At 45.5% G+C, this 18,185-nt stretch overlaps 1 protein-coding gene across 3 annotated transcripts in view; it reads right to left on the bottom strand.

Moving 5' to 3' along the window:
- Positions 1-18,185, bottom strand: part of PLA1A (phospholipase A1 member A) — a 44,727-nt gene that overhangs the window by 7,900 nt on the left and 18,642 nt on the right. The window contains exons 5-9 of one of the 3 annotated variants that reach the window (XM_036349628.1): positions 11,149-11,250; positions 8,840-8,929; positions 6,948-7,115; positions 5,478-5,567; positions 2,104-2,212 (exon numbers count right to left, since the gene is read on the bottom strand). In XM_036349628.1, coding sequence (XP_036205521.1) covers positions 2,104-2,212; positions 5,478-5,567; positions 6,948-7,115; positions 8,840-8,929; positions 11,149-11,250 — 559 coding nt within the window. Of the gene's footprint in view, positions 1-2,099; positions 2,213-5,477; positions 5,568-6,947; positions 7,116-8,839; positions 8,930-11,148; positions 11,251-18,185 lie in introns of all 3 variants that reach the window. The other 2 variants (XM_036349630.1, XM_036349629.1) reach the window with 2 other exon arrangements.

Here is an 18,185-nt window from a genome sequence, read left to right as displayed (position 1 = left end):
ATCTCATTGGTTTGCACACCTGAAACTAATATAATATTGTACAACTGTAATTGAAAAATAAAAGGTTATTTTTTTTAAAAAAAAGTATAGCTATTGAGGCAATGCCCAGAGATTCTGCTCAGATTTTTCTGGGGTGGAGCTTAGTGGCAGTATTTTTCAAAGCTCTCCAGGTGATTCTAATGTGCAGCCAGAGTTGTGTGTCACTGTCACAGAGTTAAATCCCTTCTATTGGACTACCAATAGAGGTGACGAAAACACCCATCTAGAAGGAACACACCTTTGAAGTGATCTGAAGAAGAAAAGCCACAATCTACAGGGCTCAGCTAGGCACCTGGAGATCTGGTTGGGGTCCTGACTGCCTGCCATGTTCATGGTGTGGCCTTGGTGAGCTGTACCCTGGCTGTTGCAGGCTGTTTGGGGGCCGAGAAGTCCTGCTCCTTCCAGCAGAGACTTGTCTTCCCTGAAAGCACAGTGAATGTGCAGCCCTGCAGCCTGAGAAATGTTTTCAAACCCGAAAGTGATCTGGTCACACTCCTGTTTAAAACTCCCAGTGGCTCCCCAACCTGGATCTCAGGATACAACCAAAATCTCTAACCTTCAGGGCCTTGCTTGGAGTGGCCCTGACTTGCCCTTCCAGCCTCCTCACATGGGGCCTTGACCCCCTCCTGTCCCCTCCCAGGGCCTGACTTGAGCAACTCTGAGAATCTTAAATCTCTACTCAGCCCTGGCTGGTTTGGTTCAGTGGGTAGAGTTTTGGTCTGCGGACTGAAGGACCCCAGGTTCGATTTCCGGTCAAGGCACATGCATGGGTTGCAGGCTTGATCCCCAGTGTGGGGCATATAGGAGGCAGTCAATCAATGATTGTATCTCATCATTGATGTTTCTATGTCTCCCTCTCCCTTCTTCTCTGAAATCAATAATAATAATAAAAATCTCTACTCAAATATGTCCTCACACTTGTTCAAGTGTCGCCTTACATGTTTGCATAGCATCTGCCCTTGACAGTTGTGCACTTCTACCCTGGTATGTGCGCACACTGGTCATTTGCCCGTTTGTGTGCTTTCCATTCTTCTGCAAACCTTATTTCTCAGGCTCCTCTGCCAGCAGGTTCCAGGGAGAATCTAGCTCAGTTCTGTGCTCTGCCAACACCGCCCTGACTTTGTCCCTCTAGCCCTGGGGTGGGATGGCTCCTCCTGTGGCTGATTTCTGCGTTGCCTCCCATCCTTTTGGGTTTTCAGGTCTCCCAACACATTCATAATCAGTTCCCTGAGTTAAATCCCTTCTATTGGACTACCTGCCTTGGGTTCTGGTTCCCAGACTGGACCCTAACTGAGATGCTGTTTTATCTGATTAGTGAGTGTCTTACTCGTTTGTGAGTAACAAACCAATTACTTTTTGAAGAAGCATGCACTGCTGAGGTCCTTTTCCCTGCCTGGTTTGTAATGTCCTAGAGTTGAGGTCCTCTGCCCTCCCATCTCAAGCCTGGTCCCAACCAGCTGCTAGGCCCCGGTGTGACCACAAAGGAAGGAAACGCTCAGCCCTTGTTCCAGTAATTGGCACCACCCAGCATCAAGCCTGCTGGCCCTCCCTTTGCATTCATTTGCTACCTGACACTGCCTGCAATTCTGCTCTGGTAACTCACCCAGTGCTGCTCCCCTACTCAGGAGTGGGTGCTTCCCAGGCTCCGGCCTGCCCTTCCTAATGGCTGAAGTCCTCCTACTTTTGACATCCCTGATGCCCCCTCCTGGATACCTGAGCACTGCTTCCTATCAGGGACACAATTTCTATGTTTTTATCACCCGTTGGGACACCCCATCACTGCTGCCTGCCTGCCTCATCTGCTCCTGTCTGAATGCAATATGCTTGAACCCAGTACTGACCCGGAACCTAAGACAGTTGCCCAGTATGTGTCTGTGGTAGATTCTGCCCTCACCCCCAGCCCCAGCCCAGTGGGCTCGGCTCACTCACCAATGATGACACAGTGCCTGTCTTGGGATGTGTGTGTGTGTGTGTGTGTGTGTGTGTGTGTGTGTGTGTGTGTGTGTGTAATAAAACTATGTCCTAAGGAGAGAAGCCAGCCAGCCGTGAGGGACACTTACTTACATGGTGATCTTGCCTGAGGAGGTGGCATTGCTGCTAAAGAAGGTGACCACGATATGGGTGTCCTTGTTTCTTGGCTCCTGCAAGTTAAACTCCACAAGGGTGTGATGTGCTAGGAAACCAAAGTAGAGCAGACAAGTGAGCTAGAGGTTGGTGGGTGCAGTGCCCAAAAAGCCCCCAGGAGAGCACAGCAGTGCGATTAGAAATCTCGGCCCTACCTCTTCGTAGCTGTGTGACCTGGAACAGATTACCTGTCACTGCAGATCCTCAGCTTCTTCGAGTATAAATTGAGGAAAATAAAATAGATCCCTCACAGGTCTCAATGAGAATTAAATGAGTGACTACATGTAAAGTCCATAGACAGTGCCCGTGCTTCAGAAGCATTCAATCCATGTTAGTTTTTATTATTACTTGCAATGCTAGAATGTCCCACTCCACCCTGTTTGGTGATGTTATCTGGTAGTGTGATTTTAAAAGAACCAAAAAGAGTATCTCTTACACTAAATAATTAAATCACAAATATAGTAACGCCCCTCCCCAACCCCACCATTCATATACACAGTGTCGGGGAGCAGAGGGTGCCTATGTGGCATCTCCCCCTGCCAGGCAGCATGGTCACTGGGGCTCTCAAGGCTGGTGTCATTGACATGGACTGTGTGAGATGCCTGGCTCACGGCAATACCCCTGTCTAAGTCACTGAACCTGCTAGAACCTGCTGTCCCTCTGGCAGGAGAGGTTAAGGAGTGCAGCCTCCCTAACACCCCACTATTTTCTTATTAAGAGGTAGGCCCATCTGGTGGCATTTTGTAGTAACTTTGGTCTTGGAACATTTTCACAGACTCCTTTGGTGACTGGGACATAGCTGGAGAAGCAGTCCTTCCCCTTTCCCCTGCCTGTGGTCCCTCCAGGCTCATGGGGTTAGTGACAGGACTCAGGAGAGATGCCAAGAACTCACCAGAAGAAAAGACAGCACTACATGCTCTCCCCCACCCCCATACACACACCCAAGAAAGTGCCACACCCCCGCCATCTCTCTTTCTCATTTGTTTACTATGGGACGTAGATTGTTACGGTGATGGACAAGGTTGAACTGAAGTGGATAATTGTGATGTGAGAAAATAAAAGCTAACTTACATGAGCCTTAGGAATTTAATTATACCATTTCTTTGCCAGAAGTTATCATTGATCAAGAAAGTTTCCTAAGGTTCTGCTTCTTCCTGCTCTTCATTATCTGGAAGGCCCAGGAGGACCAGGTGACCAGGTCTGCTAACGTTGGGTCAGTGGGAACCAATTTGCATAGGAGTATGACATGGGAAGCAGCACACAGAGCCCTGGATGGTTGATCAAGAGATGGGATACAAGGCCCAGCCCTGCTGCTCACCTGCTGTGTTGCCTTGTCTAAGTCACTGAACCTCTCTGTGCTTCATCTGTAAACAATAACTCCAGCATCACCTCATAGAACATGACGAGAATTAGGTAATAGAGAAACGGTTCTTCTCTATTACCTCATTTCATCTTACCTAAAGAAGATTGTTCTGCCCTGCTGGTGCAGGCCTGGCAGGGGTATAGGGTAATCCCTGTCCTGGTAAGCACTGCTGAGCCCAGCCCCAGTGCCATGATGGCCTGGGAGTGGGTGAGAACAGGGAGCTGCCAGCTGCCAGCACCACCTGCACTACCAGGTGGAAGACTATACCCCGAGGGAATGGAAGGTCCCAGCTTGAACACTCAGAACAGAAGCCTCAAAGCACAAAGGCAAAAAGGTTTTCCTGAACAGACAGGACCATGCTTCTGGGGGCATTAGGAGGAGGTCTCACAACAAATTTAAAACAGAAAAATTATGGCTACATGAATCTGCCTCAGTAGCGACCTTCAAATGCCTATAATCTCCTTGTGCTCCCTGTGCAGACAGGGAGGAGCCAGTTCAGGTGGCCTGGAAGCTGCCTGGGAAATAGAACTGGACGTCCACTCCCCACAGCACTGCCTCCACCGCTGGACTAAGCATCCTCTTTCAGGCTGACCTCCAAGGGGTGCTGAGGACAGGTGAGTAGCTGAGAAATACAGCTGTAAAGAGCAGGTTCTCAGAAGAGGAGCCAGGAAACAAGTGCGGAGGCAGGTGGCATAGGAAGAGTATAGATTTTGAAGTCAGAAGGCCTAGAGTTGAATCCTAACTTTTTCACCCAGCTATGTAGCCTTGGGCAATCACTCAGTCTCTCAGAGCCTCCCTTTCCTCACACCTACCTCTCAGAGTTGGGTTATCAAGGGAGCTGATACATGTGAAAAGCCCACAGTTAACTCTTGTAACCTACTTTGTTCCTAACAGGGAGCCATGAATTCTCTCTGGAATGAAATTGGAAACACCTGCATCTACTTTCCCAAATTGTCTGATTGATAAAGGGAAGGGAATTATTAATTATCGGGTTCTAGTCACTGAGCTACTAACTTTCTATATACTATTTTATCTGTGTAATTGGTTCTTCAAAGTAGATACAGTACAATTATTGTTCCCACTTTCTACTTAAGGATATAAGTTCAGAAAGATTAAGTAACTTGCTCCTGGTCACACAGCTGGTGAGTGGAGAAGTTGAGATTCAAATCCTGGTCTGAAAGACCACAGAGTCTGAACTTTGATCTCCCTATCACACTGCACCAGACCTTCTAGTACCAGTAAGGTATGGCCACAAAGATCCCTCCAGCAGCCAGACACAGTTGATCAGAAAATCAGTTAGAATTAGCATTAGGATGATAAATTTATCATCCTAACCCAGCCTACTTCTGTTCTGTGCACACAATAAACCAGACGAGATCCCAGGATAAAAACACAAACCAGGAAGTAGGGTCACCCTAGTTAAGATGCAAATCATATAGGGAAAGATGATGTTTCAGCCTACAATGTAATTCATAGATTCTAAGGCTCACTTTTCTCTCACATTTAACATCTTTATAATCACTGGCACCTTAGCTTCAATGAAATGCTAAGGTTAGAAGCAACAGTGAACAGTTGGGATCTATGAATGGGCATCACCTGCAGGAAGGAAGAAGCCAGAAGTACCTTCGAATACCACTCTAGAGAGAGCCCACACTGGAGGGGCAGACTTGGGGGTGGCTGAGGTGGGGGACTAGGATCAGTATATAAATAGGAAGATGCTCTCAAGTCCTCATCCTTAGTAGAGTAATGGGTTAAACTGGCTCTGAAAGTTCTGGTTCTAACTGAGGCCAGTAGTGGCTGTGCCCCACCTCTCCCATGACATCTTTGCCCCAGTCCTTCACCTCCCACCTTGGCTACCAAGCTGGGCTGGACACAGCCCAAGCCAGAGCCCTGGTCTCTGCTGGACAGCACACTGGCAGACCTGAGCTGTGCATTTTATCCCCCAACTCACCACAGTACGGAGCCCTGGAAGTGGTCAGGAGGTAGACTTTCACTTCCTTGGGAAGTGGCTCTATCTTGACACCACCTTGTTCCACCAGCCCTAGAAGTCAAGAAACAAAGACAGCAGAGTCCTGAGATGGCCATTTCAGAGTCCATGGCATCCAGCCACATATTGATTAATACATGCACCTATTCATTCTGCAAGCAACCACACTGCATGCTCATTACATGCCATGCCCTATGGTGAGTCCCAGGACACATGCAGCTCAGACCAGCTGCGGATAAACACACAAGTAAACAGGAAGTTTAGATCACCTGGCCCATTCTCAGGAGGTATTTCTAAGAAATTTGAAATTATGACTCCTACTTGCAAAACAATCTACATGACAGTTGTTTAATGGCATTTACCTCCTGGGTAGTAGGAACACAGGAAATATTTGAGCTGAATAGTGGTTGACAAGTAGGGAAGGGCCGAGAGTACAGTTTCAACAAAGGCACAAAGAGTAAGGAAACATACAATGCTCTCAGGAGTACAGTAGTTAGCATCCCCGGGGTTGTGCCATGTCAGTGAAAGTGCAGTGAGAGATGAGGCTGTTGTGAGAGAAGTGGTTGTTACACCAGCCAGTCTGTCACATCTGAGGGAAATCATGACATATGCCCAACAAGTAGGCAGTAATATTGATTTGCTTTATTGTGGGAAGCTAGCCTTACTTTACCATTTTGTCAAGATGAAATCAATTTCATTCATGTGAGCAATGCCAGGCTGTTGTAGCTCTGAGCCAGGGGTGGGAAGTGGGAGAGAGAGAAAGGGGAAGGAACCATTTACACTCCCCGGAGTTTTTCCTGAAGCCCTTCATCCTGGAAGAAAACCCCAGGATGTTTTCAGCAATGATCTGCACAGGTGAGGCAACACCAGATCCCTCAGCCTTCCTGAGCCCTTCTCCTCAGAACGGCCTGGATCATCCAGGAACGTGCCTGAGCCGGCCAGCAATTAGGCACCCCTCCAGCTGGCACATGGCCACCACAGCCTCACACCCTTAAAGTGGGCCATGTGTGCCAATCTTGGGGACTTCCCCCACAGCACCTTGATTTAGGGACTACCAGGAATTCAAGAATGGCTGGACCAACTCAAAAGACCTTTGTCCAGCATCCAGTTTACAAGTGGAGTCAGAGGCTCTGGAATAAAGCAATGTTTCTAGAGAGCATCCTGAGGCTGGTCCTGCAGGGGATGGGCTGTGTGCATGGTAAGGGTGTGTGCAGGGTGAGTATGGGATCGGGCAGCAGTATAGAGAGTGAGGGATGGGACACCAGGCCAAATGACACCCTCCAGGTTAAAAGAGGCTGAATACCCCATTGATTAAGTTTTCTTTATCACAGTTAGGTAGATTTCTTGACCATTGATCAGGACCTAGAGCGGTGACAACTAACAATACTTGGACTTCCCCCAAATTGTCAAAGAAAACAAAGAGGTAGCATTTACCGATCCTTGGACAGGAAAGCAGAAAAGGATTAAAACAATCCAGACAGTGTCCAGCAAGGAAGGCCTTGTAGCTACCACAGGGAAAGGCCATCAGAGGACAGAGATTCTCCAGGGCGCTGATGTAGAGGTCCACAGCCCTCATATGATCACAGATCAGATAACTATAGCCTGAACAGGGGAAAGAAACACACCCACATTTTCAATGAGAGGCAAAGAGAAACTCTCTCATGCTTCTTACCATAACTCTATTGAATTTTCTATTCCCGTAGGCTATAGATACATAGGATGTCCCCTGAGCCACATTTAAAGAATATGAATAGACATGGTTACTGCATTCTTTCTTTCCCTTTTCATTTTACAAAGATACTTATACTTAATCTATGGGAAAAATTGTTGAATTTGAGACCCATTCTTCTGTGATCATGTTAATTCTCTTTTAGAAAACGAGAGCATACAGACGTGGCAATTCTAATCCCACTTCTCAAAATGGATATCTTGTCGGCACATTTTACCTTCATCATCACTCACACAACCAATTTTTTACAAAAGAAAAATTACAATCTCATTAAACCCAACCCAGTAACAAGACTACCAAAGGAGTCAGTAGCAAGCAGTTCATAGTCAACCTCTGAAGCCAATGTGCTGGGGTTCACCTGGCCAACTGACTGATATGCTCACTTTGCCAAATGTCCCAATTTATCAAAAACTCGGTTTTTTATTGTTATTGTTTACTATTTAAAATTTTGCAGTAACTCATATTGTATGAATTGGCTGGGGCTAAAAGGTCTGTAGTTTGCCAAAATTTCAGGGTTCAGGCATCTTCAAATCTCCCTTCATCTTGGGACACCACCCCTCCAACCCTGAAATCAGCAACCAAGTTTGAGCTGTGTGCTGATTCCCCGCTTCCCCTGCCCCCGGTTGGGATGCTCTATGGCCAACCTCCTTCTAGCTGCAACAGGGAGCTGGGAGAGACAAACTAAATCCTTCTCAAAGTATGCTATGAAGAATAAATGAGAAGTGGCCAACTAAATGCCATAGAAATTTTCAAAAGCCATTAAAACCATACTATCCCATCTGATCAAAATTGCCAGGAAATATATAAGTTGGAAAATCAGTAAATTTGATTCAATACAATGGTCAAAATAATCCTTAAAATGAAAATGTCAAAAATTTGGTAAAGCAGGAAGAAACTATAAAGATAGTCAACAGAAATGAGGATAAAATTCCTATATGAAATGCTGATAGTTTGACTATATTCATAAGAAGAATATAAGAAGACTAAACAACCCTTAATACTTAACTTTTGACAAATTTAATGTTTTTAAAATGCTAAGAATATATTCAATGAATATGTGTATATTCAAAAATAACATTCATAAAAATATACTTAGAAGAGAAGAAATGTAAGTTTATTGCTGTACTCAAGAAGATTATCTTGAAAAGAGTTTTGGAGGACTGTTAAATTTAGTAAGTTTGGGAATATGGTCACTCAGTGAATTGATCCTTTGGCTACCTAGCTTTGGGCATGTTGGTCTACTTCTTCCACAACTAGGTCTGTAAAGAATGTAGCTAGTGTGGACTCTTGCCACAAAGCAGGACCCAAGAAGAATAGAGATTATTGCCTTGAGTGATGTCATATCATGGCAGTGCCTAAGAAGTGGGAAGGGCAGTGTATGTATGGGGAAGACTTTCAATTTTAGTCACTTCTCCTCAGAATTCCTGGGCTCCAAAGACATCCATTCAATAAGTGCTGAGTAAGACATTATGGGACATAGCAAAGGATACTGGAAGGAAGACCTTCCGTGGCCCACACTAGCAGACTCAACACAAAGGGTATTGGTGACTTCTGGCCTCTGGGGAAGCCAAACACCTACTCTCTGAGGCTTTCTGACCTGCATGAATGAAGGTGGGACACCCAGGTTGGTCTTGGCCTCCGTTGACAAAGTAGTCCACATGTCCAACAGGAATCCGAATACCCAAGTCTGAAAGGAGGCAGAAGCCCGTTACCGTCTTACTGCAGGGGCATATTGCCCAGGTCCCACAGCAGAGTCCACTGGCAGCAGAGCCTGAGGTGCGACTTTATGAGCCCACCTACTCTGTGTTCTGAATGAGCACCCACCTCACTCCTACCTGCTATGAGAATGCAGGACTAACCCTTACGTTTCTAAAGAGGGTTTTCTGAAAGGAAGCACAAAATAAATCCATAAGATGCTCATATTTGCCTAATGAAAATCAAGAAAACTATCCTTTAACATAAGTTTTAATAAATCAGTAAGTGTTATAAGCTTGGTAAGTTTCCTTGTGGAATAGTTTCTATTTTATTTTAAGCAACAGTTCAGATATATATGTTTGGGGCCACATTTGCACATTCTCCCACATATTTTTGTGCTCTCCTGATGGAGCAGAAATGTGACCTGGCTATAGAGAGAGGAGTTTGAGAGACTATACACCTCATTTGATCATCATGACCATGTCTGATCCCTCAGACTGGGTTGGATCCAGCTACTAAAGACAAAAATTTTCTCCATATCATCTATCATTATTGCAAGCAATTGATTGTGTATTATTTGTTTAATGCCATCTATCCAGGTATTAAGCAATGACCTAGGAGTTATTCTTGATTCCTCCCTTTCTTTCATTCCCTACATTTATCCCATCACCTGTCTGGTCAGCTCAAAATACATTCAAAAATATATTTTGAATCTTTCTACTTCTCTCTGTCTCTACTGCCACCACCCTTGCCACCGTCATCTCTCACCATCACCTCTCAGTCTTACTGCAAACACCCTCTAATGTGCCTCCAGGCTTCTCTTAATGCTCCCCTCCCTGCAAGTCCATTCTCTGCTTAGTAGCCACAGTAATCTTTTAAGGATATTCAATCACCGCCCCATTCTCACTGATCATACAAGAATAATTAAACTCCTTGCCATGGCAAGCTGGTTCTGCTTCCTCCTCTTCAACCTCACTCAGTGCCTTACTCACTGCACTTTGCCCTGCCCCCACCCATATCCAGGCTTTCACTTTGGCTATCTTCTCTCGCTAAATTGGTCTTCTCCCAGCTCTTCTCAGGGTTGGTTCATTCACATCTGCAAAGTCTCATGTCAAATATGTCTTTGGGTAGACTGTCCTCAATAATTCTACTTAAAGTAGACAGTCTACCCAAGTTACCCTCTAACTCAGGTCCTTCTTTATCATAATCACAATGTGTAACTACCTTGTCTGTTTATTTGTATGTAAGCTCCACACTAGCAGGGCCTTTACCTGTCTTTTTTCTGCTACATCCTCAATCCAGCAGAATACCTGGCACATGTGAGTACCTAATAAATACTTATTGAAGGAATAAATGAATGAATGTTTGCCCAGTTAACCTGTAACTTCCACATGGGCAGGGCCTAATTTACTGTATGTCTGTTCACTGCAGTGTTCTCAGTATCTATCTGTGAGATGAAGGAAGGAGAGGTTTGAACACTATAATTGCATGGGTTTTGTCTAGAATCATCAATCTGTTAGTCTTGGATGCTAAAAGAAGACTTCTGAGCAAAGGGAATGAGACATGGACATCTATCACATGAACTGCACACTCTTTGGTAGGGACAGATGCTATTTCTTCCTTTACCCATAATGCTGAGCACAGAGCCTGGCACAGATTCATGACATTTGATAGGGAGTTGAAATGAGGAGGAATGCCCACTCCCTTTCTAACTGGTCAGAAGAGCTTAATTTGGCCATAGTGGATTCAGAGTTGGGATTTTTTCCTGGGCCTGTCACTACTGGAGAGGGGACTTTTCACTCTTCACTGGGACTCATCCCCTGGAGGCCTGAGAATTTGTCCCAGGAGTAAAATGTTCCATTCCCCCCGGGCCAGGCACAGTCACCCTGAAAAAGCAGCATGACTTTCCCATATGTCAGCCAAACAGCAGTGCCCACCCTGGCACTACGTCAGCACAGGGTTAGTGTTGAGTCAAAGAGTGAGACTGGTCCATAATTGAAAAAAATCTCCGGCCTGCTGCTAGCTAAAAATAAAACCATTCATCTCAGTGCTACGAAACTGAGAGAGCCTGCGGGATGCTGGGGAATGCCTCACTGTGCAACAGAAGTTCAGCAGGGGAGGGAATCTGCCCATGGCCACCCAGAGATATGGCAACCCCCTAGCCCTTACCCTGTGCTCATTCCCCCACCCCAGGAGGAACTCCCAGCTCACTGTCGGTGTCTGTGTGGATGGCTTCCACGAAGAGGGCATCTCCAGCATCCAGGCGCTCCTCCAGACTGGCTCTGGTATACTCTGGTCCAGCAGGGTCCAGGCCTACAAGGACAGGCTCATGGTAAAGACCCCCTTTCCCCTCAACCACAGGAACCCTCCCAGATCCACCACACACCTACCTTGACAGCCCTTTTGGTTCAGAGTCCCCCAACAAGAACCCAAGAGTGGATAACTAACTCAGAACTCCCATACCTAGGAACCCCTGTTCTGCTGTCTCTAACCTCTTAATGACCCAAGTCTCTGGCTCTATAATAAGCTTAATAACACCAACCATTTGTTAATGTGAGTGATATTAATCCTCATGGAGTAACAGCAATAGTATAATTTTTGAGCAGTCACTATGTGCCAGGCCATCTGCTGAGCAGTTTTGCACACTCTAGTGCGGGAGGCTGAGTCCAGCAGGTCATAATAAATGCGAAAAGTCCTCAAAAGGCTAGTGGGCTTTGATATTCAGCAGGGCTGAATATCAGCATTATATTACCCTGCTGCTAGCCAAACAGCTGAGGGCAATACCCCTAATCCAGCGGTTCTCAACCTGTGGGTTGCAACCCCTTTGGGGGTCGAACGACCCTTTCACAGGGGTTGCCAAAGACCATCGGAAAACACATATATAATTACATATTGTTTTTGTGATTAATCACTATGCTTTAATTATGTTCAATTTGTAACAAGGAAAATACAGCCTGCATATCAGATATTTACATTACGATTCATAACAGTAGCAAAATTACAGTTATGAAGTAGCAATGAAAATAATTTTATGGTTGGGGGTCACCACAACATGAGGAACTGTATTAAAGGGTCACGGCATTAGGAAGGTTGAGAACCACTGCCCTAACCTGATAATCCCTTATTGTTTACCAAACCTTACCTTTGATATGTATGTTTGCTTTGCTAAAGGGAAAAATGTGTAAATAAAAAGCCATGTCCAAAACCAGTTTGGCTCAGTGGATAGAGCATCGGCCTGCAGATTGGAGGGTCCCAGGTTCGATTCTGGTTAGGGGCATGTATCTGGGTTGCGGGCACATCCCCGGTGGGAGATGTGCAGGAGGCAGCTGATCCATGTTTCTCTCTCATCGATGTTTCTGGCTCTCTGTCTCTCTCCCTTCCTCTCTGTAAAAAATCAATAAAAAAAATATGTTAAAAAAAAAAAAAGCCGTGGGTCCGGAGATTTGGAGACCCACTCCACTACAGAGCTGGTTTCCACCTGGCTTTCCCCATGCATTCCAAATTTATATTTCTTGTCTAGTATATCCATTTATGTCACAGCCCCTTCTCCAGATTCCTGAACCCTTGCTGCAAAAAGACTGCGGCACTCTAGTCCTCACAAAAACATAATGAAGGAAATATTACTATCCCCATGTCTTAGTTTGGACCCCTTGCTCTCTCCCTCCCAAAAAGCAGACCCTGAGATAAGAATTCAAAAATGCAAGCAGTGACTTCCAATCAAAATGATGGTATACATAGATCTGGTAGTCACATTCTCCCACAACCACATCAAAATTACAACTAAAATACCGAACAACCATCATTCAGAACTATCTGAAATCTGGCCAAACCGAAGTCCTACAACTAGAGAATTAAAGAAGAAGCCATTTTGAGACTGATAGGAAGGGTGGAGGAGCAGAATGGGCTGTGGAAGTCTGCATGAGGAGCAAGGGATCCCAGCCCCATACCAGATTCCTCAGCCCAGGGTTCCAGTGCCGGGAAGAGAAGTCCCCATAACTTTAGGCTGTAAAAACCAGCAGGAATTGTAGCCGGGGGGTCAATTCCTCCAAGTGACGCCAAGAGCAATCAAGGAGCAACTACAGCAGGACTGTGCACACAGCTCACACAGGGGCTCATCTAGAGTGACCAGCTCAGATGACTGGGAAGGCTAGGCCCTACAGGATATCTACTACACAAGGCCACTCTACCAACTCAAGGAGACGTAGCAGCTCTACCTAATACATAGAAATACACACAGGGAGGCAGCCAAAATGCAGAGGCAAAGAAACACGTCACAAATGAAAGAACAGAAGAAAGCTCCAGAAAAAAAAACTAAATGAAATGGAAGCAAGCAAACTACTAGATACAGAGTTCAAAACATTGGTTATGAGGAGAAACTAAGATGGCGGCATAGGTAAACACCGGGAAATTGGCGCCTCACACAACAATTGAAAATTACCGCAAAGGACAGAGCAAACATCATCCAGAACAACAGGAAGGCTGGCTGAGTGTAAATTCTACAACTAGAAGGAAAGAAAAGCACACTGAGAGCCAGAGGAGCTGCAGAGGTGAAGTGCAGAGGTACAAGTGCAGAGGTACAGCGGCTCGCGCGCGCGAGGAAAGGGGGTGGCACCTGAGGACGCGGCTGTCTTTTTGAATCACAAGCTCCCGACTGCTCTGAACTCCGGTTCCGGGAAGTCTCTGGGGACCCAGGACTCATACGGGGCGAAGCTGGTCTGTCCGGCAGCGGGCGAACTTGAAGGCGGCTTTCCCTCAGAGGTGCTTGCAGCAATTAGCGGGTCACTGAGACCCGCGACTCCGGGCGGAGAATCAGCCATAGCTCCTTGATCCGCCCTTTGATTCCCTGAGACCCCGCCCCACCCAGGCTGCGGCAGAGGCTTTTGCATGTGAATGTACCTAACTGCAGCCTAGCCAGGCAGACCCGGAACTTCCAAGAGAAGGCCCAAGGCCCCGCAGTGGCTTGCATTGCTTCACAGCTGAGCCTCTTCGTGGCTCCTGCTGTGTGGCCTCAGGCAGAGGCTGAATTAGCACCTCCTTAGATCCAGGAGCCATTGTACCCAGTGGTCAGAGGGGGACCATCCAGATTGCAACTCCTCAGATCCATAAGGGACACACTCAGGGAGCAGACTCAGTGAGCACCAAAGCCCCACTGAAGCAAGTCTTGCCCCAGAAGGGTGTCTTCAGCACAGAAGTTCTCCCACTTTAGACACAGCTGATTCTCACAGCCAATTGGCCTGGAGGTCAATTCCTCCCAGTGATCCTACAACAACCAAGGCACCAAGAGTGCACCAAGAGTGTCCACCCCAGGTAACTGGGGAGGCTGAGCTACTGGGCCCTACAGGACACCTGGCGTGCAGGGCCACTCTATCAACACAGGGAAGCTGCCAAAATGCGGAGACAAAGAAACAGGTCACAAATGGCAGAAATGGAGGAAAGCAAACGATTGGATATAGAGTTCAAGGCCATGTTTATAAGGTTTTTCAAGAATTTTATGGAAACCGCCGATAAATTTAATGAATCCCTCAATAAGTATAGTGAGACCATGGAGGACATGAAAAAGGACCAACTAGAAATTAAGCATACACTGACTGAAATAAAGAATAATTTACAGAGATCCAGCAGCAGACAAGAGGATCCCAAGAATCAAGTCAAAGATTTGAAATACAAAGAAACAAAAAATACCCAACCGAAAAAGAAAAAAGAAAAGAGATTCCAAAAATATGAAGATAGTGTAAGGAACCTCTGGGACAACTTCAAGCGTACCAATATCAGAATTATAGGGGTACCAGAAGGAGAGAGAGGGCAAGATATTGAAAACCTTTTTGAAGAAATAATGACAGAAAACTTCCCCTACCTGGTGAAAGAAATGGACTTACAAGTCCAGGAAGCGCAGAGAATGCCAAACAAAAGGAATCCAAAGAGGACCACACCAAGACACATCATAATTAAAATGCCAAGAGCAAAAGACAAAGAGAGAATCTTAAAAGCAGCAAGAGAAAGACAGTCAGTTACCTACAAGGGAGTACCCATACAACTGTCAGCTGATTTCTCAACAGAAACCATGCAGGCCAGAAGAGAGTGGCAAGAAATATTCAAAGTGATGAATAGCAAGAACCTGCAACCAAGATTACTTTATCCAGCAAAGCTATCATTCAGAATAGAAGGTCAGAGAAAGAGCTTCACAGATAAGAAAAAGCTAAAGGAGTTCATCACCACCAAACCAGCATTATATGAAATGCTGAAAGGTATTCTTTAAGAAGAGGAAGAAGAGCCGGAACCGGTTTGGCTCAGTGGATAGAGCGTCGGCCTGCGGACTGAAGGGTCCCAGGTTCGATTCCGGTCAAGGGCATGTACCTGGGTTGCGGGCACATCCCCAGTAGGAGATGTGCAGGAGGCAGCTGATCGATGTTTCTCTCTCATCAATGTTTCTAACTCTCTATCTCTCTCCCTTCCTCTCTGTAAAAAATCAATAAAATATATTAAAAAAAAAAAAAAAGAAGAGGAAGAAGAAAAAGGAACTCTTACCATTTGCCACAGCATGGATGGAACTGGAGAGCGGATAAATACCACATGATCTCACTCATTTGTGGAATATAATGAACAACATAAACTGATGAACAAGGACTGATCCAGAGACGGAGAGGCATTGATTGGACTGTCGGGACTTGGAGGGAAGGTAGGGGAGGGTGGGGGTAAGGGGGAAAGATCAACCAAAGGACTTATATGCAAGCATATAGGCCTAATCAATGGACATGGACAACGGGGGGGGGGGGGGGGGTGAGGGCATGAGCGGGGGGGGGGTGTAGAGGGTAACGTGGGGACAAGGACACATATGTAATATCTGAATCAATAAAAAATATATTAAAAAAAAAAAAACATTGGTTATAAGGATGCTCAAGGAACGTAATGAGAACTTCAAAGAACTTAGTGAGAAAATCAAAGACAGGACCAGTCAGAAATGAAAGATACACTAACTGAAATGAAGAATAATTTACAAAGATTCAACAGTAGAGTAGAGGACACCAAGAATCAAATCAAGAATTTGGAATATGCCAAAACCGGTTTGGCTCAGTGGATAGAGCCTCGGCCTGTGGACTGAAAGGTCCCAGGTTTGATTCCGGTCAAGGGCATGTACCTGGGTTGCGGGCATATCCCCAGTAGGAGATGTGCAGGAGGCAGCTGATCGATGTTTCTAACTCTCTATCTCTCTCCCTTCTTCTCTGTAAAAAAAAAATCAATAAAATATATTAAAAAAAATAAAATAAATAATAATAAAAAAGAATTTGGAATATGAGGAAGCAAAAAACACCCAATCAGAAGAGCAAAAAGAAAAAAAAAAAGAACCCAAAAATATGAAGATAGTATGAGGAGTCTCTGGGATATGGGGGTGCCAGAAAGAGAAGAGAAGGAGCAAGGAATTAAAAACCTACTTGAAGAAATAATGACAGAAAAATTCCCCTACCTGATGAAATAAATAGACTAACAAGTCCAGGAAGCACAGAGAGTTCAAAACAAGAGGAACCCAAAGAGGCCCAAACCAAGACACACCATAATTAAAATGCCAAAGGTAGAGAACCAAGATGGTGGCATAGGTTAACGCCGGAGTTTGCTGCTTTGAACAACTACTTCAAAAGTGAAACCAAAAAATGGAAGGGACAGCACCCAGAACCACAGGAACGCCGGCTGAGTGGAAGTCCTACAACTAGGAGGAAAGAGAAACGCATACGGACACTCAGAGGAGGCACAGTGCTGAAGTCAAATTCTGAGGTGCGGAGTGCGCGGAGCGGGCTGGCGGCGGAGGGCGCGGTTGGCGTTTTCAATCTGGAGGGAGTCGCAGAATCTGAGCTCCAGATCCGGGCGAGTCTTTAGGGACCCAGACTCAAACGGGAGAAGCTGGACTGTCTGGCTTCGGTCAGAGCGAGTGCAGCTTTCTCTCTGAGCTTTGCAGCGGGTGCTGGGACTCAGAGAGACAGAGCCCCTGGGGACAGGACTGAGAGCCGCCATAACTGCTCTCTCCTGCCCACCCTGTTGATCCTGTGCGACCCGCCCCGCCCAAGCCCTGCACACAGGCATTTGCCGGATAGCCTCAGGCAAAGGCTAGATTAGCACCTCCCTAGAGGACAGAAGTTCTCTCACTGCTGACACAGCTGATTCTCATAGCCACTTGGCCTGGAGGTCAAACCCTCCCTGGAATTAGCTACAACAATCAAGATTTAACTATAAGACTGCGAACAAAGACCACTAGGGGGTGCACCAAGGAAGCATAACAAAATGCAGAGACAAAGAAACAGGACAAAATTGTCAATGGAAGATATAGAGTTCAGAACCACACTTTTAAGGTCTCTCAAGAACTGTTTAGAAGCCACCGATAAACTTAATGAGATCTACAAGAAAACTAATGAGACCCTCGATCTTATATTGGGGAACCAACTAGAAATTAAGCATACACGGACTGAAATAATGAATATTATACAGACTCCCGACAGCAGACCAGAGGAGCGCAAGAATCAAGTGAATGACTTGAAATGCGAGGAAGCAAAAAACACCCAACCGGAAAAGCAAAATGAAAAAAGAATCCAAAAATGCGAGGATAGTGTAAGGAGCTTCTGGGACAGCTTCAAGCGTACCAACATCAGAATTATAGGGGTGCCAGAAGATGAGAGAGAGCAAGATATTGAAAACCTATTTGAAGAAATAATGACAGAAAACTTCCCCCACCTGGTGAAAGAAATGGACTTACAGGTCCAAGAAGCGCGGAGAACCCCAAACAAAAGGAATCCAAAGAGGACCACACCAAGACACATCATCATTAAAATGCCAAGAGCAAAAGGTAAAGAGAGAATCTTAAAAACAGCAAGAGAAAGAAACTCAGTTACCTACAAGGGAATACCCATACGACTGTCAGCTGATTTCTCAACAGAAACTTTGCAGGCCAGAAGGGAGTGGCAAGAAATATTCAAAGTGATGAATACCAAGAACCTACAACCAAGATTACTTTATCCAGCAAAGCTATCATTCAGAATTGAAGGTCAGATAAAGAGCTTCACAGATAAGGAAAAGCTAAAGGAGTTCATCACCACCAAACCAGGATTATATGAAATGCTGAAAGGTATCCTTTAAGAAGAGGAAGAGGAAGAGGAAGAAAAAGGTAAAGATACAAATTATGAACAACAAATATGCATCTATCAACAAGTGAATCTAAGAATCAAGTGAATAAATAATCTGATGAACAGAATGAACTGTTGATT

This window comes from Myotis myotis, unplaced genomic scaffold (assembly GCF_014108235.1).
Source record: "Myotis myotis isolate mMyoMyo1 unplaced genomic scaffold, mMyoMyo1.p scaffold_m19_p_2, whole genome shotgun sequence".
In the NCBI taxonomy this organism is placed as follows: domain Eukaryota; kingdom Metazoa; phylum Chordata; class Mammalia; order Chiroptera; family Vespertilionidae; genus Myotis; species Myotis myotis.
The sequence above is the reverse complement of the archived record's forward strand: the minus strand, read 5'-3'. Positions and strand labels throughout refer to the sequence as shown.